Raw genomic sequence first — 24,985 nt, forward strand, 5'->3', positions numbered from 1 at the left:
GTACGAAGCCGTCGCCAAGTAAGGGCAAAGACGTAGCCCGTGAAAGGAAGGGCTGGGCGGAGTGAGCTAGACCATTTTTTGATTGGAATGGGGGAGAAACATAGCCAAGGGGGTAAAGGAAAAATAGGGAGACGATTAGAGAGGCTATATTGTTGGATATGACGAAGAATGGGGTGGCGCAGAAACTTCATAAAGGTTCTAGTCTACTCCTGACCTGCAACTAATGCTCCACAGAAGTCCTTCCAGTGGTTTAGTCTGGCCTGGTTTACCGGACCTGCGGATGCTCAGGTTCAGCAAAACGCCGGGTGCCTCCTCCTCCCAGCCGGCTGGGGCCGCGGCGCGTCTGTGGGTGGGGGAAGGTAGGCTCGACGCAGGATGAGTGTGAGGGATGGAGACTGCGAGTCCTGGCGTGGGCACTTGGGGCAAGGGATGGCTCCGCGGAGACTAGGTTGGGGTGGGGTGGGGGTGGAGTGTTGCTACGAGACGTGCCTGTGTGACCCCAGCTTCGCGAGGCGGCGTGGTGTCGCTGCCCCTGACCTCTGGGACCTGCCTCCGGGAAGTGGCCCGCGGGCCAGGGAGGGGAGGCCGGTTTAGGGTCCATCTGGAGACTTTTCTTTTTTCTGATTTCTTTCTTTTTATTGAGACATTTCTGAACCTTTTGAATCCCCTAATGTGAATGGGAGAAGGTAAGAGCAATTGCACGGTAAGAGATGGTCTAAACTAGTTCATATGCAAAAACGAAGACCTAAGACAGTGAGAGCCAGCCGCATTATTTCCGTCGATCAACAAACTTGAGAATAAGGCTAAAGCTTTCCTATTTTTCATTCGAAGAGGAATGAGTTAACAAGTAAACCACTAGGTATCAACAGGTGAGAATGTCTTCCAAAGACCAGACAAAGTAGTAGATGTGGGGAAAGACCACCCTAAATCTGGAATGCTGGCCAGAGGGGGGGGGCCCTAAGTTGGGGGGGGCCCTAAGTTGGGGGAATCCAAGGAAAAGGGGAAAGAAAGGCAGAGAATGAGCTGTCCAAGCGAAGGGAAGAGCCAGTGAGACTGAAGCAGAAAGGGCAAAATGTTTTGTCTTAAAGCTGGAGATGAGGTGGGTGGGACCTGATCAGGGCCTGTTTTTTCAAGGGTAGAGTTTAGCTGTTGTTCCCAACAGATTTGAAGGATAGTAACGTGACCTGATTGACGTTAAAAAAAAAAAAAAAAATCATTGTCTGCTGGGTAGAGAAAGATAGACTGTTAAAAGACTGTGCTCATAGGCCAAGGAAAGGTGACTGCTGGTGTTGAAAGAGTCATTGCTGTGGAAATGAAGAGAATTTGCTTCAGAATATATTTTGGAGGATCAACTTTCAGGACTTGCTGCGGTATTGTGGGAGAAGGCAAAACAGTTTGGAAAAATATTAGTACTATGAAAAGTCATTAATAATCCAAAAGAAGGACTGGCCAGATAGCTCAGTGGACTAAAGCGCCTGCTGAGGCAGGCATCGGGCTGTTTTGGATCATGGTGGTGGCTTGGGCCTGTAATCCCTGCATGGGAGGCTAAAAACAGGAGGATCTCAATGAGTCCTATCTGTGTAGTGAGACCCTGTAGACCCTGTACTAAATACATTTAAAAAAAAAAAAAAATCCAGAAGAAGATGTCAAGAAGTTAACAAACTTAAGGAAAAAGTCAATTTGGGGCGAATGAATGTGGAAGTCTATTTCTAGATCACATTGGAAGAAGGGTCCCAAACTCCCCCAGGCTCATAAAATTTTGAGATTGCTCAGAGAAGAAAAAACTGGCAAAGAAGTCTGTTGACATAGACAAGACCTCAAATTTAAAAGTTAGGCAGGCCCTTTTATATCATTAACACAGTCTGTGAGGCCCAATCTCAAAAGGCCTGGCTGAAACCTCTTCCGCCCTCTTCTCCCAGATGTCATTGCTTTTGGATTTGTGCACAGGTAACTTGAGACCTTTGTAGAAAGCACATCAATTTGTATTTGCATATTTGTCTTTCTCATGGATTGTATCTTCCGGCTTTAGTACAGACCCTTGCCTATAGGTTCCAACATGGTTTTGACTGGGCACGAACACAGTGTTCATAAGGTATCTGCCATGGAATGTAGTAGCTTTAGTAGTTTTTGTATCTGCTGCTCCGACCATTAGTACCACAGTTGTCATACACAAAGGGTATGAGAAAAAGAATCAGAAAGCCTGGGTTTCACTTTTGGATTTGCTACTGACCAACAGAGCGGAGTAGATTAGAAGTTACAAAATGGTAAGACAGCCCCTGCAAACATTGGTCAATCTACTAAGTAATGTACATTCTTTTAATTTATTTGCTCACATTTAAAAATTGGACACAAAATCCAGATTATCACTTTCATTTGAAAAATAACAATCTCACACCAGTCTGAGGTTCCTAAAGGTTACTACATAACAAGAGTCAGCTAAGGCTAAAGAATTGCTTTCCCTTTTTATGTGACTTACTTCTCAAATGTACCAAGGCCTCCTTTCTTGCTCTACTTGGCTGACCCCAGTAGGCTTTTGTAATTCTTAGTCTAGAGCTATGTGCCTGCAAGCCACATGTAAATTTTAAATCACTTCCGTTTATCAAATACATCATATTTCAGATGCTCAAAGCATTGTTTTGGCTGAGCTGGGGATTGAGCCCAGGGCCTTTCCACTGAGCCACCTCCCACCGCTCTTTTGATTTTTGAGATGGGTTGTTGCCAAGTGGTCTGGGCTGGGCTGGAACTTGCAGTTTTCCTGCTTTAGGCTCCAGAGTGCTGTTGTTGCAAGAATGTACCACCATGATGAGCAGAGAACCATTCCTTTACAGGACTAGAGAAATGTGGGTACTCCTTAAGTGCAACTTATTCCCTGCATGTAAAAATAGATAATCGTGGCTCCTACTCTAAAAGGATTTGGTCTAGTAAGGGGTTCCTGTACCTCTACAGTTCAGAAAAGTTGCTTGTTCAATAGTTGATAGGTGGAGAGTACTTGGAATCTTGTGAAGACATGGTCCCTGTGCAGTGTTGGATCCCCAGTCAGATGCTAGGAAGCCCTAGCTGTATCCAGTGTGTAATCAAAGCCCTTTAGCCAGTTTCCTAATCCAGTTTCTTAGAAGATTGTCACAAAGCTGGAATCTAAATTAGTGTTTTGGCTTTCTGACTTTCCTAGTTGCTATGAAGAATGGAACATTCTAGCTAGTAAGATTCTGATTGATCTTTAGCACTGGTCTATTTCCACCTGTTCCAAATCATCTCTGACACCTCCTATTTCTGGTGACTGGTTTATACCACCTCTGACTGACCCTTGCCTTTGTCTCTTAAAAATATGCTGATAAGAAAACAGGTACTTCAATTTGTTTTGTATTGAGGGACCAAAACTTGATTTCTAGTTAGAACTTTTGTCCCTGGTGATACAGTGTATCTATTGCTTGATATACCTTGGTCATTGTAGTCTGATTGGAATTCAACTATACAGGTATAATGTTGTGTGCTGTAGTGTTGGACTGCTACACAGATGATTCTAACTTCTCAATGGTTCGACTTACATTTTCTTAATTTTTTTTTTTTTTTTTTTTTTTTTGCGGAACCAGGGATTGAACTCGGATCCTTGCATTTGCCAGTCAAGCGCTTATCCTACTGAGCCATCTCCCTGGCCTTTTTACTTTAATTTTTTTTTTTTCTTAACTTTATAGTGGTGTGAAAGTGATCCAAGTTCTTAAGAAGCCATACTTTGAATTTTGACTTTTCCCTCTACCAATGATGTGTAGTACTATAAATATTCCTTCCCAGGGGGTGGTCCTGGTCAGCGCACTAGCTGTGGCCCCCCATCAGCCATCCCAGTAAACACCAAGGTTGTGATGACTAGATGGTTGGGTAGGTAAGTAGGTTATTGCATGCATTTTCCACTTGAGATGTTTTCAACTTAATCACAGATTTATCAGGATTTAGTACCGTTGCCAGGTAAGACACATCTGTGTTTAAGAGTATTTGTCTCCTATAATCTTGTTTGAGATAGTTATTATAGAAGTCTTTCAGATATTAGTATTTAGATTTTGCCCCTTCGTCTGAAAAATTTTCATATTATAGAATCTAACCTAACAGCTTTCCCCTTCTCTATCCTCTCTTCCCTGCCCTCTATCTCTGATGTGCCATTTTCTCACTTTCTGTGTAAAAAAATGCTGTTTCAGAGAGTAGCTGTGGAATGGATGATTTAAGAATGCCCCACAAGCATACCCTGAGATATACAAAACTGTGTGGCATTATGCTTCCTTTTTGGATTCTAGTAACCAAAACTTAATTCAAGATAGAAAAGAAATCCATGGTGTAGTGGGCATTGTTGACTGATAAAAGGGAAGGACAGGTATGTGTAGGGCAGTTTTCATCTGAAGATTATTTGATTGTAGTGACAGTGATATTGTATAGGATACTGGTGTACACTGAAAAGTGCTCTGAAGAATAAAGAGTAATAAAGGAAGAAGAGTAGGAAGGAAAGCCTGCTGTTCGCACTTGTGTTGTATTTGCAGTAAGAAGTATGCACTGTGTTCTAAAGATAAAGGGTGTCTCCAACAGGATTATTTACTCATACTGAAGAAAAATAGCCTTTTACTGTACAGGGATTATTAATAATCAGAGGGAAACAGCTTTAGGAAAATCCACTATTACCAAAAAGCCATAAATTCAACAGGCTATGCACTTTTTTCCTTTCTCTATGCAAGCAAACCTAGCATTCATAAATGAGACTTCATTGTCCTTCTTCATTTCCTCCTACTCAGGTAACCTGTCCCTTTAAGTCCTAGTGCTAAGTGGCTGGTGGTTTTGTGTATGTGTGTTTTGTTTTGCTTTGTTTTGTTTCTCCAGAGCCTTCCCACTGAACTATATCCCCAGCTCTTTTTATTTTTTATTTTGAGACAGGGTCTTTCTAAGTTGCTTGGGTTAGACTCAAATTTGTGTTCCTCCTGCCTTAACCTCCCAGAGTGCCGAGATTTTAGAGTATTATCACTACACCAGGTTCCTAGCACTAAATGTTTAATAGAGTAGCTCAAGTAATTCCTACTTTTTGAAGAAAGTTCTGTTACATTTTACATTTTAAGAAACTGAAACTAAGATTATTACTAATTTGCCCCATGGGTTGAAATCAGGATTAAAACCTAAATTTGTCCACCCAGAGGCCATATTTTTTTCACATTATATCCTTATAAATGTAGGAAAACTTTAATGCTCAAAACCAAGACAGGCATTGTGTACTCTGCTGTTCAGGGCACAAAAGTGTGATCACTTCTAAAATGTTCTAGGAGAGTCCTAGATGGAAGGAGACAGGGTAGCAGGACACAGATGTGCACTGGTGCACAGTAAGTCATAACAGTCATTGTGTTTGGGTCGATTTCACAATCTATACCCCTCTACACACACACACACGCACACACACACACTGTGCCTACCCAAATTATAAAGTACTTGAGAAGTTTTGGCTACACTGCCATCATTAGTTAATAAGAAAAGCAAATCCCACCCCGAATCAAGTCTTTCCTAAAAGGAAAGGAAAGGGGTCTTGCCCTTCACTTCTGGGCTTTGGAGTCAGGTATGAGTCCTTTCCTTTTTCTGTCCTGTTTCCTGTTTGTGCTGCAGCACTTTTTCTTCAGTAGAAGGCAGAGCCTTATGAGAGCCCAACATGAGGAATTTTGCATTCCTGAATCCAGAGTCATACTTGTATAAATTCCATCTGGGGAAAGGGAATTTTCATCTCTTACACTGCTTAGTGTGTGCTTTAGTGGACTTTGCGAAGGTGGTGGTGGAGGTGGGAATAGAGTGGGTGAAGTTGATGAGGCCCCTGGAACTGCCAAGTCCTTTCATTGGCCTGTACAACTAAATTGAAGCATACCAAGCACCCAGGTGTGCCCATATAGTACCGAGGAGGCTTCTGAGAGCACTTCCCTGCACCTACACCCTTAACAACAAGTGGAAAGGTGAGTGGATATTAACTGGTTTTTGTTTTTAGGTTTATCATTGCCCCTTGGTTCTCCGTCACTGACTACAGAATAGAAGAAGGGAAAAGCCATGGTCAGATGGGGAAATAGTTATCCAGCTTTGGGGAGTTTTGATCCTGACTGCTGTCAGTAGTTTGGTGCATTAGGCAAGACTTGTATTTTATCATCTGTAAGAGTGGTAGAATCATAAGCAGTTGTGATGCAGTCTGAGTGCAGCGTGTTTTAGAAGATGTAAAGCAGACTGTTAATTCCCATTTATAAAAAATCTGCCAATGTGTTACTTTTCTGTTACTCTACAAACTCATGTCCAAGGCCCAGCTTCTTAGCTAGTGCCGGATTTTGCTGAGCCCTCACAAAGGCTCTTGTGCCTTTGCTTTTTTTGTTTGTTTTTTATGGAACCGGGGATTGAACTCAGGCCCTTGTGCTTGCTAGACAAGCACTTATTCTATTGAGCTATCTCCCCGGCCCCTGAAATTGCTTTTTACCTCAGAACCTCTGCTCCTGCTCTTACCTCTTCTTTCCACTTAATTTTTCCCCTTAGTGGCTCCTTCACACCACTGTGACTCAGCTGAAATGTCACTGGCACCTAAAATAAAGCAACTCTCATCTCTGCTCATTCGTAACATTTTTTTCATTTGTAGCACATATCACTACCTGAAATTGTTTTTCTTGTGTATCATGTGCTTCTTCCACTACAGCACAAGTTTTTAGGAGAACAGGGATCCATGGCTGCGTGTTTATCACTCTATCTCTGGATGTCCGTGTACCTGGTGCATGGTGGGCACTTAATGAATGCTAGCAGATGAATGAATAGGTCCTTGAAGAGAATGCTCAAGGCCTGTGGCAGTGTCTCTTCTGTAATGGCAGCTCCCCGTGCAGTCTGAGGGGACAGGATCGCCACAGGGAATGCAGGACAGAGCAGTTTGCCAAGGGCACAGCCTCTAGAAATGCTGGTGTGTACCGTAATTATTGAAGAAGGGGAGGGACAGATTGAATGCAAGAAATTTTATGAGAAATATTATAATGCATACTAATATGTAAAATATTTGCTTCCTTTGCCTTTTTGCAGGAAGGGACTAGACTTGTTTATTTCCCTTTGTTCCACAGTCTGGCTTTATATCTATCTATAGATAGATAGATAGATAGATAGATAGATAGATAGATATCTTTTTTTTCTTGTTTTTTTTTTTTCTTTTTTCTTTTTTCGTTTTTGGCTGAACTGGGGATTGAACTCAGGCCCTTGTGCTTGCCAGGCAAGTGCTTTTTCTACTGAGCCATCTCCTTGTCCCAGTCTGGGCTCTTGAGCAAACAGCAGGTATCTACAACATTTATTGAGATGGAACAGCCTATTTAGTGATTACAAGCATGGGATTTGACTCCAGACTGTCTGGTTTGAATCCTGGCACTGCCTGTTACTAGCTGTTTGACCTTGGATGGGTTAATGTCTCTTGACATTAGGTTTCTCCTTTGTAAATGAGAATAAGAGTAGCATCTGCCTTCTAGAATTCTTGTGATGATTATGGAGGCTAACAGGTAAAGCACCTTGTAAATTGTCTGGCACACTAAGTGCAAACCAAATGTAGCTATTACTATCATTATCATTAATGTCACTATAATGAACAAAACGTAGTTCCTGCCCTCCAGGAATAGAGACTCAAGGAAGGAAAACGTGTAATGAAGTAACTGTAAAAGAGTAACAGCTGGCTGTGATAAACATAGGGAAAAAGGGTGGTCTGAAAAACCTGGTAGTAAGTATCTACACAGTAAGGTGAGCACTAGCAGAAAAGAGGCTCTTAGGTAGAAGACCCCCAGGACAAGCATAGCATAGCAGGCAGGGTGCCTTATAGCAATAGCTCACGAACTGTTACTCAGAATTATTGTTCACAGTTTTTGCTCTTATTTACATTTTAACCCAGGTTAAATTTTTGGGAATACATTTATTTAGAGGAAGCCATACATCACATAAAATCCAAATCATGCGTTGAATAGGCTATGATAATAAACATTAAAATAATCATAATGAATAAATTGTATTGTTGTATTGTATTGTATTGTTGATCTAAAATCAGCACTCCAACCAAATTTTGGAGTACTTGCACTTAGGGAAACTTCTAACTAGGATCAGAAGCCAAACACACTATCAGTGACACTTGTCAGACTTTTCTATATAGTAGGCACTCAGTAGTGAATTTCATCTTAGCATTTTATAGATGAGGTGTGATTTTAAGAAAAAGAAACTAGCTTCCAGTCATTTGCCTCTAAACACACCTTATATTTATTTCCTCATTCTGGGATTGTAAGGGTTAAAGAGATAAAAAGGAACAAAGAATTTCAAGAGGTGTCAGTCTCAGTGGAAATGTTATAAAACCTTAATTGTGAAAGTTATATAGGAATAGACCGCATCGCAGTTACCACTGCAGCTCAGCTGTGATCCTCTAAGCAGCTGGAAATTCCTGCCAGATGTCCAAAGGAAACTCCCAGCAGACCCCATCATTTCAGGTCAATCCCTGACACTAGTGAAGGGATTGCCTACTCTTGCATTAAACTTGAGAGAAATAAATCTGGTTTCAAGCCATTAAATCCACAGGAAGGAAAATTCTTTGGGAGAAGGTAGTTTTTCTAAATATGTTACCTTCCAAGAACAAAGACAAAAATATAAACCAAAAGTAATAGAGGTTTAAGCTTTTTTATAGATGGTTGATTCTTTCTCTAGAATCAATCACAGGCTTTCTTTCTTTCTTTCTTTCTTTCTTTCTTTCTTTCTTTCTTTTTTTTTTTTTTCTAGAACTGGGGATTGAACTCAGGCCCTTGTGCTTGCCAGGGAAGCACTTATTCCACTGAGCCACCTCCCTGGCCCATCACAGGCTTTCTATAGTTTGAGATGTTTTCATTTATCCAGCAAACTGATTATGTACCAGAGAAGGTACTAAGAATACAGCAGTAAATGGGATGAATGTACTCACCATCCCCTTCAAGTTTAGCAAGCTACAAAAAAGAATCAAGAGCCGTAGGTAGGTATAACAGGAGACCAATCTCTGCATATGGGTGAGAAGCAATAGGAAAATGATTTCCTGAGCCATCTGTGTTGTCCCTGGGAACCAAAGTGTGAGTAAAGCTTGGTCAATATAAGGGAGAAAGTCCAGGGAGAGCTCTCAGGAAAGGGAACAAAAATGGGTGGTATGTGCCCCTAACAAAAATAAAGCAATCATGGCTCCCTCAAATAAGGGAGTGGGGGGTGGGGCTAAGAAAAGAACAAAAAGAAGCATTTGGATTCTGTTTTGTTTTTGTATTTCTTTCAGGGCTAGTTGGCTAGGCATGTTAATAGTTCTCAGTGGTGAATACAACTTTATGCCCCCTTTTCCCTAGAAATCTTTGGGACTTGGGATTTCTGGGTCACCTGATGTTGAAGAGAGAAACATCATCTATCACGATCAGTTTCCAAAGCACATGCTAATTAAAGTGCTTTGTAAATAGCCCTCTCCCCTGCCATGCCCCTTGGAGACAACCAGTGAGCTGAAACCTCCACAAACTATAAAGATGTTTGCAGTCTGCTTCATGGCAGTGGGAACATTGGGTGGATATTGTAATTCTGTGATGTAGATGCCACACCTAAACACTAAATAGGTTTGTAGTTGATGATTACAACTATTTAAACTTTAGAAAGTTTACAGGCTTTAGCTGACAACTTTTCAGCATAATAAGCAGTGTCCACTGTGTTCCATAGTTGAACAACACATTGGTTGCACAAATTGCAAATCCTGCAGTCCACTTTATAGATGTCTTTATTCTGCATGTAAAAGAAGTGGCAAGAGATACTGGAGTAAGAGACCAATTTCTGTACTTAAACATTTTTACTTTTTCTACAGATATTCCTTCATTATTTCACTGTAGTGCTCTGTGAGCTCTTCTATGAATTTCCAGGTCTCAAAATAAAAGAACCTAAATTATTTATTCCTTTCCATAACTGCAAATGATATGAGAATTTTGAGATAGCTCAAGAAAATTCTACTTAGCAATGAATAAGAGTAAGCAATTGCTACATGCTATAGCTAGATAGCCTTGAAGCTCAAGGATCACTTACTTGTATGACCTGTTTTCAAGATACTAGCAGTTAGCCTTGGCTTTGGAACATGCTTTGTGAAGAACATTTAAAGATTTCAATAGACGGCATTTCAATAAATCATTAGTAAATCAATAGGCTTAATACTAGAATATATACATAGACCATTTTACTAATTTGTTATACATAGTCACATGCACTCAAAATAATTTAAGAATCAATGAAATTTTCTGATGGTCTTTCTTACCTCAGATACGACGAACAAGCTGAAATTGTTTCCCCAGACTACCTCTCATTGATTTTGGAAATGGAGTGGGGAAGATTGACTAAGCATCTGTAATACTGCGTTGTTGATGGAATTGATTTTTAAACTTAATTGGAGTAAAACCATAGGAAATCAGGAGAGAAAAATAGTATTTGTATTTATACACAATATTTATTCTAAGGAATATTTAATGAAGGATCATTATTAGTTAAACAAATAACCTACTAACCTATGGCATACTTACAAGACTAATCTTTCTCCCTAGTACATGATAAATAGTCTAGAAAGGTTTGGGGGTTGTTTGTAAATAAAAAGTGTAACAGTTGCTGATGAAAAAAGAGAAAGCATTCTACTTGTTTTTAAAATTTAGAATGAGTAATGCAAGTCTGTGAAAATTGAAAATGTTGGTTTAAAAAATGTTGGTTTCCCATTTGTATGAGTTGGAGGTAGAATAGGAAAACTTAGAGAGAGAGAGAGAGAGAGAGAGAGAGAGAGAGCGCATCCGACTGATAAAAGGAAGGAATCAAAGGAAACAAAAAATGAGAAAACTACTAGAATTCAGATACACGCAGAGAAACAAAGCAAGAAGACAACCCAAAGCAAACTACACCCTTAAGGCGGGGGAGAGCTGCTCCCGCCTAGGATGGAGGAGGAGCCTGTACCCTGGGGCTGTGTGCCTTCCAAGGAGCGGTGTCTTCCAACAAAATGTTAAACAGTGCTTGAAAGCATTCCTGCTTTGTTTTCAACCTTCAAAATTTATTTCTTAAATAAACTGGGGTTTTTTTGTTTTGTTTTTTGTTTTGGTATTGGGGATTAAGTTCAGAATTTCAGTTTGTCAGGCAGGTACTTTTATATTTTCAAGAAATTGTAAAGGTTTTGTTCATATCTGAAAAACATCAAGTTTCAACAGGTGATTTTTTTTTTTTTTTTAGAAAATTAGTTGTTCACATGCAAAACCAATCACTTTAATTTGTGCTCTGAAATTATAGCTGCCATATCCACAATTTTTATTTGTATTTATTTTTATTTATTTATTTTTGTGGAACCAGAGATTGAACTCAGGCCCTTGCACTTGCCAAGGAAGCGTTTATTCCACAGCCATCTCCCCGGCCCCAATATCTATAATTTTAACTTTATTTTATTATTAGGAAACTTAAGACAAACCACAAGTTTTCACTTGGTTTGTTTACATTCCAGTGAAAAATGGTAAATACAGTATTTTTTATATAAAGGATATATAGCAAATGAATTTAGGTAGGATATCTTTACTGGATATATAGAAATAAATGATTTTTTAAAAATTTATTTATTTTTGGCCCTTTTGAGGTAGTCTCGCTATGCACTTCAGGCTGGCCCTGAGCTCACTTTGTAACCCAGGCTGGTCTCAAACTTGCAACCATCCTTCTGCCTCAGCCTCCTAAGTGCTGGGATTACAAGTGTATGCTACCACACCCAGCTCTAAATAAATTTAAATAGTCTAATTTCTTCTTTTTTTTTTTTTTAATTTTTCTTTACTGGATTCAATCTTACAAAGCCAGTATACTTTCAAAATTTGGGTGTTAGATAGGTTAATTAACCATATTTGATTAGTACAAATTGTAACATAGATCAAAACATTGTACTTTGTAAATATGTGTAATTACTATGCATCAACTTAAAAAAAGAAATGATGATCCCATAACTTTCTCTTCCAGAAAGTATAGAGGATTAGGTATCTTTTTTTTTTTCCAGTACTGGGGATCAAACTCAGGCTCTTGTGCTTGCCAGGCAGGGTCTTATATACCTCTGAGCTATATCCTTGGCCTAGGTGTCATTTTAGATGCATTTTTATTGTTAACTATTATGGAATAATCTCCCATTCTTGTATTCTACTGGACTAAAAAAGTTATAAAATAAGATTTCTGTAATCTTTTCTGTTAAAAAATGCCATTAAGCATCAATTGTTATTGCTGCTTATCACCTTTGGTAGCCTAATTGCAGGGCTGATATATCAGATTGTGTTATGTGCTTCAATCAGACTTTGAAGCCATAGTTGTAGATTAGTAAAGGAAATCCAATAAAAGTTAGGCTTTGGAAAAGTTTACTATGGTTTTATTTTTATTTTTTTATTTTTTATTTATGTGTGTGTGTGCTTAAAACCAGCCCCTTACTATGGTTTTAATATGCTTGACTTTCTTCACTTTCCTCCACAAGTATATCAAAGTCAAGGAAGTGGGGCTGGTGAGATGGCTCAGTGGTCTAAAGCACCTACTTAGAACAAGCTTAGCAAAGCACAGGGCCGCGGTTCGATCCCCCAGCTCCACATGCCAGCCAGCTCCGCCCCCTGGTGGGCTGAGCTGGCCCCACACACACACACACACACACAAATAAAATTAAAAAAAAAAAAAAAGTCAAGGAAGTTTCATCTGTTAAAGACTGGGAAGTGAAGCAGTCATTAACCAGTGTCACTGCCCCTCACAGGAACTGATTCACTTATCTTCAGATGAAACCATGGAGTTTTAGGGAGAGCTAGAAACTTAGCAGCCTGTTTCTATACCAGGAAAAATGTGATCATCTCATCTGGGTTTTTATTACACATGACGTTCTGTCTTGCTTTTTATGAATTCTTTTTAAGTGTTTTCTGTGAAGCATCATGGACTTCAGGACTGGTGTTGTATATGACTTTGACCTATTTAACCTTTGAAATAGGTAAAGTGTGCTTTCAGACTTCGTCACGTCGTTAAACCTGGTTCATTCCTCATTGCTCAAGAGAAGTCACCAGGGTAAAGTAGGTAGGAGGGACAGTCATCTTCAAAAGAGAACTTTTACATAAGGTGATTCTTTGGGGATACCTAGCATGCCTACATCACCATAACCCCTTGCAGCTTCTATCATTCTTTGACTCCCAGATTCTAGTAAGTACAAGACTCTGAAGCACCTCAACTTCAGAAACCATGTTGCCTCTTGGGGCTGGAGATGGATCATGGCCCAGATGGCATGAGCAGCCTCCTTCTCAACCATGATGAGCCTGTTTGAGGAAAGTTCAGGACTCACAGTGACATGTGCAGGTGTCTGTCTTGCTACCTGGGTGCTCACTATATCTGTCGTCTTCCCTGTCCATCTGCTTGTCAGGGAAAGGACTATTTATTAGGTCTACTAAGCAGAACCCTCCAGTGATAGGATTTTTTTTTTTTTCCTAAAGTTTTAGGTATAGAAATAGAATGAGATTTTGGGATAACTTGTTTTTTGTTTTTGTTTTTTCCATTTTTTGTATTTGGTACAGGGCCTCACTACACAATTTTTTTCCTGAAATATCAGCTATCATTTTATGTGTTTGGTACAGGACTCATAATGATCCTCCTGTTTTCACCCTCCCCAGTGCTGGGATTACAGGTGTGCACCACCACATGGCATAAGTTTTTTTTTTTTTTTTTTAAGAACCAACTACACATCAAGAGAACAGACCAATATAGTAAGATATCGTCATATAGTATACTGAACTGAGCAGTGAAAATGTCTGAACTAAAACTACATGGAGCAGCATGGATGATCTTACCATTATGGGCAAAAACACAAGTTGCGTACATTTTCTGTATAAATATATATCATCTACGCATGACAGTAATATTCAGGATGGTAGAAAGGAATAGGGTAGAAGGAAAGGATGGAAGAAAGGAATTGGAATGCGATTTTGGAATTTGGAACATGATTTTGGAAGGGATCCAGTGGAAGTTTCAACTATATAATTCTCTAAGGTTTGTTGATGGAATATACTTAGATTAAGTCTCATTTAGCTAAGTCTTCTGGAATCATAGCTGATATTTCAGAAAAAAAATTGTAAGTTCTTCAGTCATTAGAACAGATTTTTTCTTTTTAAAATTTTTATTAGTACATGTTTGCAGTGTATAATACAGTAATTACATGCATTGTGAAGAATTGGTATGTTTATAACACATCTCCATTACACGTATTATACAGTTCTTATTGGATAATAAATTTTTTTTAATGTATTTAGTACAGGGTCTCACCACACAGATTGGACTCATAGTGATCTTCCTGTTTGCAGCCTCCCAAGTGCTGGGATTACAAGCACGTCACTACACCCAGTCTCAATCACCATCTCTGCGTGCCTCAGTGGTGGGGCTGGCACAGCACACTGGGAATCGAACCTTGGCTCTGTGCTCTGCCTAATCTGCTGAGCTATCTGCCTAGCCCTTTTAAATACTTTTGAGAAATATTTTTTTAAAGTTATGATGCACTAAAAGAGAAATTGCAGCCTATGAGCCCCTAGGTGGAACTGAGCCCTACCTACTCATTTTTTTTTACCACAGGGTGTTGACATTTTTACAAAATGTTTTTTGGGTTGTTTTTTTTTGTTTGTTTGTTTTGTTTTGTTTTTCAGATTTCTGCTATCAGAAAACATGGCATCATTAGGCCCTGGTTTTTAGCTGGCAGGAGCTGGCCAGAGCTGAGCAACTCTTCCCTTTCAGGGGAGCATGTCCTGTCCATTTGGCCACTGTCTCCATCCAGCCAAGCTTCTTCATTTATGTAGTTTGCCACACTGTGGAGATCTTTGCAACCTGTACACTAAATTCCAGTTCTCACTTCACTAGAAAATGAAGCTCAAAATGTGCCTTCTCCTGTGAACCCAGTTTTAGCAAATACCACTAAAAAACAGCATTTCTAAAATGTTCTGGTAAGGCTGGTTTTAAAGAATAGTAATTGCAATTTGTGATTTTGCAGTGTTTGTAGAAAAATACTTCCTAACAAATAACGTGGTGAAACAGCTCAGCTGTGGGACTATGTGTGACGCCACTTACAAGATCACTGGAGTTTATACTGTGCCATTCTGGCCGTGCTGTCCAACAGATCTGTTTACAAAGAGCACTTCTAAACCAATTTAAAGATCTTGATTTTTTAAAAATACATCTGCCTAGCTGCCTACCGTCAAATCACATTCTTACACAGATATTCTTTCTATTTTGGTGGGTCTGAAGATGACAGCAGCAACACGACAAGAAGTTCTTAACCTCTACCGTAGCATTTTCAGGCTTGCAAGGAAGTGGCATGCGGCATCAGAGCAGATGGAAGACACCATTAAAGAGAAACAGTATATACTAAACGAAGCCAGAACACTGTTTCGGAAAAACAAAAATGTAAGTAGGCTTCTACTGGAGATTATGGAGTAGTTTCTTAAGGTGTAGATTCATTTCCTTTCTGTCCCAGAGAGTGGAGTGGAGTGAGCAGAAGTCATAATGGCCCAGGCTGGGACAGAAAGCATCCCATGCACAGCTAAATCAGGCCCTGGAAAGTTAAGCCCAGCCTCTTTCTCCATTTGTTCCAGATGCCTAATTATTTTAATTTCATTGCTGAGACAAAATATCTGGCATCCAAAGTTAAAGGGGGAGAAGGTTTATTTAGCCCACAGTTTATAGAGGTTTCATTCCATAATTGGCTGGCTCCAAGGCAGAGTGGCTTGGCAGAGAACAGTTCATGGTGGGCCGAAGATAGCAAAGCAAACAAAAGGGCAAGACAGCCTCTGTTTATCCTTTATGTTGTGTCCAGATTACTGGGATTATCAGTGGACTGATTCAGTCATCATCCACCCTTAATCCTAGCATTGCACCATGAATCACCCATACACTCAAGATTCAGTCACATCTGAAGAAGCCCCACTTAGGCCTCCATGAGGCCTTAGGGTGACATCTGGACACAAGCCATAACACTGGGTCTCAGTCTAGCCAGTAAGTAGCTCAACATCTTCTGCATGGGAATTTGCAGAGGAGTCCCTCCTCACACAGTGTTCACTACAGGCCACTCCCACAGGAGATGTGTAGCACAATGTTTGTAATCAATTCATAAACTCTCAAAGCCTCCAAATATAAACCCATTCTGAGGGGAAAGAATAGGATTAAGACACAAGGTTCCCATTATAACTTAGCTTTGAACTCAATCCTCTGGCTAACTGTCAAGTTACCCTTTGGGACTACAGAAACTAGTGCCTCCATTAGGAAGATTAATGGAACTACATACAGAGACACCAGGGAGCTGGTCTGACCCATCCCAACAAACTATAAAGCATTAGCTATTAGGTCGTCTGAAAGACAGCCAGGAAAGAAGCCTAGAAGGAGGCTTTCTCTCCTGACTTCTCCTTGGCCTCCTCATTGATCTCATGGACTCAGTGCTTCCAAACAGGATTCTGTCACTCATTTTCCCTCCCTGACCTCTGCCTTCGTCTCTTTTCATCCTGTCTTCTACATATTCCCTCCCATCAGCTTATGGGATCCTCTAAAGATCAGCTTTCTCCCCTGAGGTCTGTGCCACATACAGCCACTTTATGGTTTACCTCTTACATCTAACACAATCGCCACCCCCACCTCACTGCACCGCCACAGTGACCTCTAACCAGCCATCCACAGGACCCAACACAGCTTAACAGTCCAAACCTGAGCTTGTCTGGCAGGGTGCCTGCCCTTCCAACCTGTTGATACCTGTCACAGTGCCTGTCACCACTCAGCAGTTCTTTTTTCTCACTGAACAGATACTCAAGTGCTTACCATGTGGCAAACACTACACTAGACATCAGGAATATACAGTCCATAAGCAGAATCAAGTTAGGATCCCTCACAGATGTTTGATAATTAGAAATATAAAATATAAAATTACAATTGAGACAAGTACTACCAAAGAAATCTTCCTAAAGTGCCTTTCCCTCCTTGGAATCTATGAAGCCTGGTGCTGTACTCATTGAGCCTTTCCCCAACCTCTCCAAATTTTTTCTCTTTGTACTCTGATGCTTGTCAACTCAAGGTTGACATGTTCTAGGAGGTCCTTCTGCACATAATCCTCTAAATCATAGAAATAAGATATGATAGCTATTTCTAATTCTTTAAAATACCTATTTTGTATATATACTTACAATGAATTTATCAGTACATGTATAGAGATGGTCCTTATGATGGTTGGAATTCTTATTTCTTGGCTTTTCAGTGAAAGCAGTAGAAACTATACTTTGAATGTTGAGTTATTGAGAACTTTATTAAAAAGTGGATTTCATGTTAGATGATTTTTGTCCAAGTGTAGACTACTAAGTAGACTAAGCAAAGGTTAGGAGTATAGTATTAAATGTGTTTTGAAGCAGATTTGTCAGGCTATAAACCCATCCCAAACATCCATAATTTATAAATTAATACATTGATATATCAGTACAAGTGCACATGTTGAAGCTGTGGGCTCAGAATTTTTTTTTTCTTTTTTGTTTTTTGCAGAACCAGGGATTGAAATCAGGCCCTTGTGCTTGCCAGGGAAGCGCTTATTCCATGGAGCCATCTCCCCAGCCCCTTCAGAATTCTTTTATATATTTATTTTTATGTATTTAGTACAAGGTCTACAGGGTCTCACTACATAGATCGGGCTTGTAATGATTCTCCTATTTTAAGCCTCCCAAGTGCTGGGATTACAGACAGATGCCACCATGCCCAGTCTCAATTCACATCTCAGCTCACCCCAGGGATGGAGCTGGCAGTTTGTGGTGTGGGGGATTGAACCTCGGCCCCTGAGCTCTGCCCAAGCAGGCACTTTAGAATTCTTTTTTTGAAAGACAGGTCATAAAGGTATTTGGAGACCACTAAGTAGTTGGCTGTATCTTTTTTTATTTGTTTTCATTTATGTTGCAATAACTTTTTAATTATTGCTTCTGGAGCACACAGACTATGTCTTACACTTTTCTAGTGTATCCTATGAGACTTGCCTTATTTCACTGAATTAACATTTACAAATACTTTTCATTTAAATGATTTGCTGTAGGAAGTCTTTCTTAATTCCTCTGCTTCTTCCTAGCCCATGGTGGCCACTTACTCTGTATGATATAGCAGTCATTGCTCTTGTTAATTGTGCAACTATAGTTCCTTTTCTGCAGCTTTATCCATCAGAATTGTTTTGCACAAGTAGTAGCTTTGATGGTTGGAAGCAGAGACCATAGTCCTCTGATATCCAGCTTGGTGCTTGGAATATCATAGTATGTGCCCATTAAACCTTAGGAGACCCGTTCGCCTTAGGGCTATGCAAGACCTAAAATTTTCAGTTCCTGCAGCTCTCCTTCCTTTTCCTCTGTTTGGATGGGCAAATGGGTGAGTCAGAGGATGGTGTGCAAGCTACTGACGGTACACGAAATTAATGGGGGGCAAGCAGAGATTGTGCACTGGTTTCTAATTTTAAGGTGTGTATTTGTGTTAGCAGGTATTTGAAGGCAAAGAGATTATCAAACCAAAATTTTACAGATAGCATTGCTTAGGAGAGTTCATTTAGAGAAAAAATTTAATGTTAGTATATGTGGTAAATGGTTATGGCAAAATTATTTGGGAAGCCTGTGAAGGCCTGAATTTGGAGCATTCTAAGCTTAATAATAAGCTTATTCATACAGACAGTTGTAGTCCCCCAAATCCCAGCCACTTTAACCATATCTCTGTCAGGAGCTTTTCATTTCTCCCTTACCCCTTACACTTGCCACTTTCTAAAGCAATTCTGAAAGTCTTTCATGAGTGTCTTTAGTTGCACTGTTGTGGCTGCCTTTATGTTCTGAATTAATTCAAAATGTTTACCATTTGTGGCCCCAGGATATAGCTCAGCAGCATAAGCCCCCACCTACCAAAATGTTTACCATTTATGGTCATTTTGACTTTGGGAAAGAACTAGAAGTTACATTGGTGCCAGATCTGGTGAATAAGGTGAATGAAGACACATTGTAATGTTTATGAGCTTGACTCTCTGTTGGATGGCACTCAACAGCATTCACTGTATTTTTGATCTATGTAAAGACATTCAGGAAAGAGAACATCTAGAACTGCTTCAGAAAGTGATAAGAATTATGAGATATACATGTTCAAAGGGAAATGATAGTGTGTCTTTTCCTGTAACAAATTTTTTAAAAATTTATTTACTGTATATTTTGATTACATCTTGTAAACTTTGTAAGTTGTTCCACTAAGAGTTTAATAATAAAGGTATCTCCTTAATTGCTCTGAATTCCACTAGGCAGATGGGAACATGGAAATCTATTCTCAGTGTGGTTAACAGAATTGTAGCTTCTGAGAAACAAAGAAATCAGAAAGTTGAGCCTCTGCCCCAGGGACCTTAGCTCTGATTCTCTTTATTGCTGTTCCTGGAACTCTTCCTCTCTATGCCAGAGGCCCGCACAACAGGAACTCCCTTGGAATTTCCAAGACACACAGGCCCAGACTTAACCGTGTGTCATTATCTGGAGCTGATGCAATCCTAGTATAACCGCCCCCCCCCCTTTTCTTTCCAGTCCTGGAGTTGAACCCATGGCCACATGCATCCTACGCAAGCACTACCGCTGAGTCACCTGCTCCGGCCACCCCCACCCAGCCTCTACTTTGAGGCCCGCTTGCAAATAGCAGTCCACATGTGGATTCGTTGCTTCCTCAGAATGAAACAGCTTCTCCCCTTCTCCTATTTGGCTGTTTTTTTTTTTTTTTTAACTTTATTAAAATACTGAGTTTATTTCACATGTATATTTGTCTCCCTACCATCTCCATGTCTGACCACCACCACTACTACTATGTCTTATCATAACATTCCATACATACTTAAAACCAAGTAAAGGGTGGAGTTCCATCTTTAAAAACTAAACAGGCATTTCAGACAACACATTCTTGGCAATGGGACCTGGACAACATTTATCAAACACAGTAGGGAAAGTTCTCACTTTGCATTATAAAAAGGATAGCCAGATAGCAACTATTACAGAAATGAAAGACGACGGAAAACTTTAACAAACTGTTTAAAATGTTTTCTTAAAGAGACTTCCTCCACTGCCAGAGATCTTGAATAGCCTCCTGGTCAGTCATCCGGAAACAATTCTTCACATAATTGATGAATTTGGTTTCCACTTTGGGAAGAGAACCACCTTTTTCTATACTTGCTTGCATTTTTGCTTTAATGTCTTCTACAGAACTAGATCCTTTCGGTGTTTTAGGACTCTTTTCCTGTTTCTTAAAGGATTCCTGCCCTTTTGATCTTGGCGTTGATGGTTTTGAGTCTTTTCCATTCTGGTTTGATTTTTGTGCATTTTTGGCTGGAGTATCTCGTATTGATTTCTTCACTGGAGCTTTCTCCTCAGTTTCTTCATCATCAAAATCATCATCATCATCATCCTCATCATCATCATCCTCATCCTCGTCCTCATCATCCTCGTCGTCTTCATCAGCAGTGAGTTTTACTTTTTTCTGTGGAACCTTGCTGCCACCTCCAGGGGCAGATCGCTTTCCAGATATACTTAGGAGTTTTACATCTTCTTCCTCTTCCTCTTCCGACTCTGCATCTTCTTCCACAGCTACTAAATGCTGTCCACTAATATGCACAGGCCCTGAACCACACTTCAACCTTAAGACAACAGGTGATGTAATTTCAAAGCCCCCAAGGGAAACCGTCGGCTGTACAGACATTTTCAAAGTTGCCAGTGTTACTTTAATTGGACTGCCTTCATAATTCATAGCCTCTGCCTCAACAATGTGCAATTCATCCTTTGCACCAGCCCCTAAACTGACCGTTCTTAATGACAACTGGTGCTCATTTTCATCGTTATCCACCTTAAAGTGGTAATCTTTGTCGGCCTTTAGTTCACAACCGAAGAGATAATTCTGGGGCCTCAGGGGGCTCATGTCCATATCCATCGAATCTTCCATGGAGTGGTGGCGTGCACTTAGGTGGGAGAGAACGTGGACGGAAGTGAATGACTACTGCTCCACAGAACAGACACGCAGGACGGAATCATGCCAGGGTTGGCTGTGTTTAAGATGAATTTTTTATTCTTTTACATGAAAGTAGACTATCATAATTTCACTATTTTGAGATTTTAAGAGCTCTTTTGTTTCCTTTACCATTTAAAATAACTTACCATTTAGAATAACAAGTAGTTTACTCTATTATCTTACTCAGAGATTTTCTGAGTAACACTTGCTGAAAATGAAGAAGGTAAAAGTCAGTACTGTCATTCAGTGTTGGTGGGAATATAACTATGTAGATTGTTGGTAAAAACGTAAGTTGTACAAACGTGGTGAACCTGTGGCACACGTGTTACTTGTTCTTTTAAGATAAAAGATGTTAATATGTGAGTTGTTCTTTCTAAACCCAAACCTCAGTATTCAGGTTTAATTGCAGGTGTTGCCACTTTGCAGTCAATAAGTGGGTTTTGGGTTGTGATTTGGGCTCTGTCTACAAGGTGTGGCATCACTGTTCTAGAAGGTACTTGGGAATGCTGTGAGAGTCAAAAACTGTGCAGCAAAACCACTTTGCCCTAGCAGTTCTCTAGGAGTTCATCTTTTAGATGTATTTGCACGTGAGCCAAAAACACCCGAGACATTTTTAACAGAATTGTTTATAAAATAATGACAAAATATTGGAAATAACCTAAAAGTCTATCAGTAGAAGATTGGTTAAATTGTAATAAAGCCTTATGTTGGAATTTTATATAGCTTTTAAAAAGAATGGGATGGTTCTGCATATGTGAATATACAAAGATGTTCAAGTTATAGTGAAAAGGACTCAACTGAAGTGAGCTATCATTTATGCAAGAAAAAAATCTTAAGTCTGTATACAGGTTTATATATGGATAGAGAATCCTTGGAAGGAAGGATACATAAGAAATTGATGATAAACTGTCTCTGAGAAAAGACACTGAGGGCCAGCCAAAGAGCTCAGCAAATTAAAGCACCTACAAGCAGGTGCAGGGGTCAGGGGTTTGATCCCCAGGCCTGCTGTGCCAGCCCTGCCCCCAACACGTGCTGAGACTGCAATTGAGACTGGGTGTGGTGGCGCGAATCTGTAATCCCAGCTGTTGGGAGGCTATAAACAGGCAGATCACTACGAGTTCAATCTAGTAGCAAGACCCTGAACACTCTGTAGACCCTTCCCTAAAATACAAAATAGATAGATAGATGGTTAGATAGATAGATAGATAGATAGATAGGAAACTGGGGGATCAGGGTAAGAGGGAAACAGTTCTTAGCATTATATGCTTGTAGATTATTTTTACCATGTACATGTATCACCTATTTTATTTTTTTTTTAAATTTTATTTATTTATTTATGTGTGTGTGTGTGTGTGTGTGTGTGTGTGTGTGTGGCCAGCTCAGCCCACCAGGGGGCGGGGGCTGGCTGGCATGTGGTGCTGGGGGATTGAACCGCGGTCCCTGTGCTTTGCTAAGCTTGTTCTAAGTAGGTGCTTTAGACCACTGAGCCATCTCACCAGCCCCTGTATCACCTATTTTAACTATTTTAAAAGTTTAATCCACAGTAAATTTTAATTTTAAATGTAGATTTTTTTCAAACTGTATTACCTAGTGAAGAGAAAAAGTTTAAGAAAATATATACCAATATTTTATCATTAGAAACATGAAAACCTCACTCATTTTCCCCTTTTAATAGCTCACAGACACAGACCTGATTAAACAATGTATAGAAGAATGCACAGCCAGGATTGAAATTGGACTGCATTACAAGATCCCTTACCCAAGGCCGGTAAGTGTGATTCTGCTAAGAGGTGGCAGGTACTTAATGCTTGCCAGCCCAGTTAGCTCAGAGAATGTATACCAAGTGCCAGTGCTTGCCAACAAGCAGAGAGCTGCTGTGGAAGGCGTGTCAGAAATGCTACTGTTACTTGCCACCAAATCCTTATGATGAACTGAGATATCAGTGAGTGCCTCATTTCTCTTCTTTGTACAGCTTTCTCACACATCAAAGGAAAACAAGCTCCTGTATATGTAGTTTTCTCTTTTGACCTTTACCTTTTTATAGAAATGCTTTTCCCCTTTATTATAAAAGGAAGGTATGTTGTTACTAAAAGAATGAAGCTCAAACATTAAAGGAATGAAATTAGGCATGATGGTGCATGCCTGTAATCCCAGCACTTGGGGGCTTGAGACAGTGGGATTGCCTGGAGTTTGAGGCCAGCCAGAGCCACATAGTAAGGTCAAGATAAGCCTGAGATCCTATTTCAATAACAACAAAAAACAAAACATTAAAGGAATGCATAAAATAGAAAGCAAAACTTGTCAAAAATTTTCACCCCATGGAAGTGACCACTGTTTGTGGTATATTAAAACAGATGTAATTGTGAATATTCAACTTTTTTTTTTTTTTTTGTATTTAGTACAGGGTCTACAGGGTCTCACGACGTAGATTGTACTCCTAGTGATTCTCCTGTTTTCAGCCTCCCAAGACCTGGGATTATAGGTGTGCGCCACCACGCCCAGTCTCAATTGCCATCTCAGTGCACCTGGGGGGCGGAGCCGGCACGGCACACTGGGGATTGAACCCTGGCCACTGCACTCTGCCTAAGCAGGCTCTTTAGTCTGCTAAGCTATCTGGCCAGCCCAGCATTCAACTTTTTGACCTAGAAAAGCAGCAGTTTGACACTGTATTGGCTCAACTTAATTGTTTGGTGTTATATATTATACATTGATATATATGTTACACTTTACATAAGTGGGATTCTAGGCATACACTTTTACTGTCTATGTGTCTTACTATATCCTTCGAAACAACTTTGCATACAGTTCTACCTCAGTCTCTAAATGTGTGTATTATATGCTGGTGTAATAATTATTAGGGTGTTTTAGAAAAACAGAATCAGTGGTGTGGAAATCTATATATGATTTACTTATTACAAGGAATTGGTCCGTGCAGCTATAGAGGCTGAGAAGTCCCATGACCGGTCATCTGCAACTTGGCGGCCCAGGAGAAAATCAGTGGTATAGTTTAGTCTGAGCCCAAGAGCCTGAATACCAAGGGGGCTGAAATCCCAGTCCAAGGACAGGAGAAAGTAAGACACAGGCAGTCAGTAAAAGACATTCTCCCCTTTAGCGTACTGGAGGACACCCACCCACTGGGTATCCTTCCTTGTGGGAGGTCAATCTGAGTCTGCTGACTGAATCTCTAGACTGATCTCTAGAAATGCCATTGTACCCAGAAATAGTGTTTAATGTGAGCCCATCTGACCTAGACATGAAATCGACCATCACAGCCATAATTGTATCAGCTCTCTATTTGGAGGCATTGCAGTTACTCTTAGTTTTCTACTATGCACTGAGTATCTTTGTGAACACTTTTTTTCCCTCTCTCATGTTTGGATTACTGTCTTGCTGTGTGATCTGTAATCATTAGTTTCTTGCATTCAGATAATACACAAAGAAGAGCACAAGTTTTGGACTCAGGCAGACCTGGGTTCAGGTCCTGGTTCCACCCAGCATATATAATGCAGAGCAAGCTAACATCTCTTGATTCAGTAGTAGATTTAGCACTTAGCAGCAGCATAGTATTTAATCCTTAAGGAATACAAGAGAAAGCAATGAGTATAAATTCTTAATACCGTCATCCTTGTGATTCAGATTCATCTGCCTCCAATGGGCCTCACCCCACTACAAGGCCGGGGATTTCGAACTCAGGAGAAACTGAGGAAACTTTCCAAACCAGTATATCTCAAGTCTCACGATGAAGTTTCCTAACCCAGAAGAAAGTTTATGAAAATGATGAACCAACTAGATCTTGGATGTAAACCAGATAACAAGACCCTTCTCCTTGATTAAGGGCAGAAATTCAAATTTCTTCAGACCTCTGGAATTGTTCTTCACTGTGATGCTGCATGCCTGAACATTCCTGAGGTTTGTCAGGTTGTCT

General features: G+C 40.1%; 1 protein-coding gene and 1 pseudogene across 12 annotated transcripts; one reads left to right on the top strand and one right to left on the bottom strand.

Annotated features, from left to right (window-relative positions):
- The first annotated feature begins 42 nt into the window (after positions 1 to 42).
- On the top strand, positions 43 to 24,985 carry Lyrm1 (LYR motif containing 1). Of its 12 annotated transcripts, none has more exons than XM_023712889.1 (5): positions 43 to 359; positions 5,626 to 5,963; positions 15,286 to 15,444; positions 22,736 to 22,828; positions 24,697 to 24,985. In XM_023712889.1, the coding sequence occupies exons 3-5, from the start codon at positions 15,286 to 15,288 to the stop codon at positions 24,811 to 24,813; spliced, it is 369 nt and encodes a 122-aa protein (XP_023568657.1). In that variant the 5' UTR covers positions 43 to 359; positions 5,626 to 5,963; the 3' UTR covers positions 24,814 to 24,985. The 12 variants fall into 12 exon arrangements, with proteins under 12 accessions (XP_023568657.1, XP_023568518.1, XP_023568551.1 ...); XM_023712750.1 differs by lacking the exon at positions 5,626 to 5,963 and adding an exon at positions 12,998 to 13,122; XM_023712783.1 differs by lacking the exon at positions 5,626 to 5,963 and adding an exon at positions 12,998 to 13,080.
- LOC101561295 lies at positions 20,089 to 21,024 on the bottom strand (annotated as a pseudogene).

This window comes from Octodon degus, unplaced genomic scaffold (assembly GCF_000260255.1).
Source record: "Octodon degus isolate 3935 unplaced genomic scaffold, OctDeg1.0 scaffold00001, whole genome shotgun sequence".
Lineage (NCBI taxonomy): Eukaryota > Metazoa > Chordata > Mammalia > Rodentia > Octodontidae > Octodon > Octodon degus.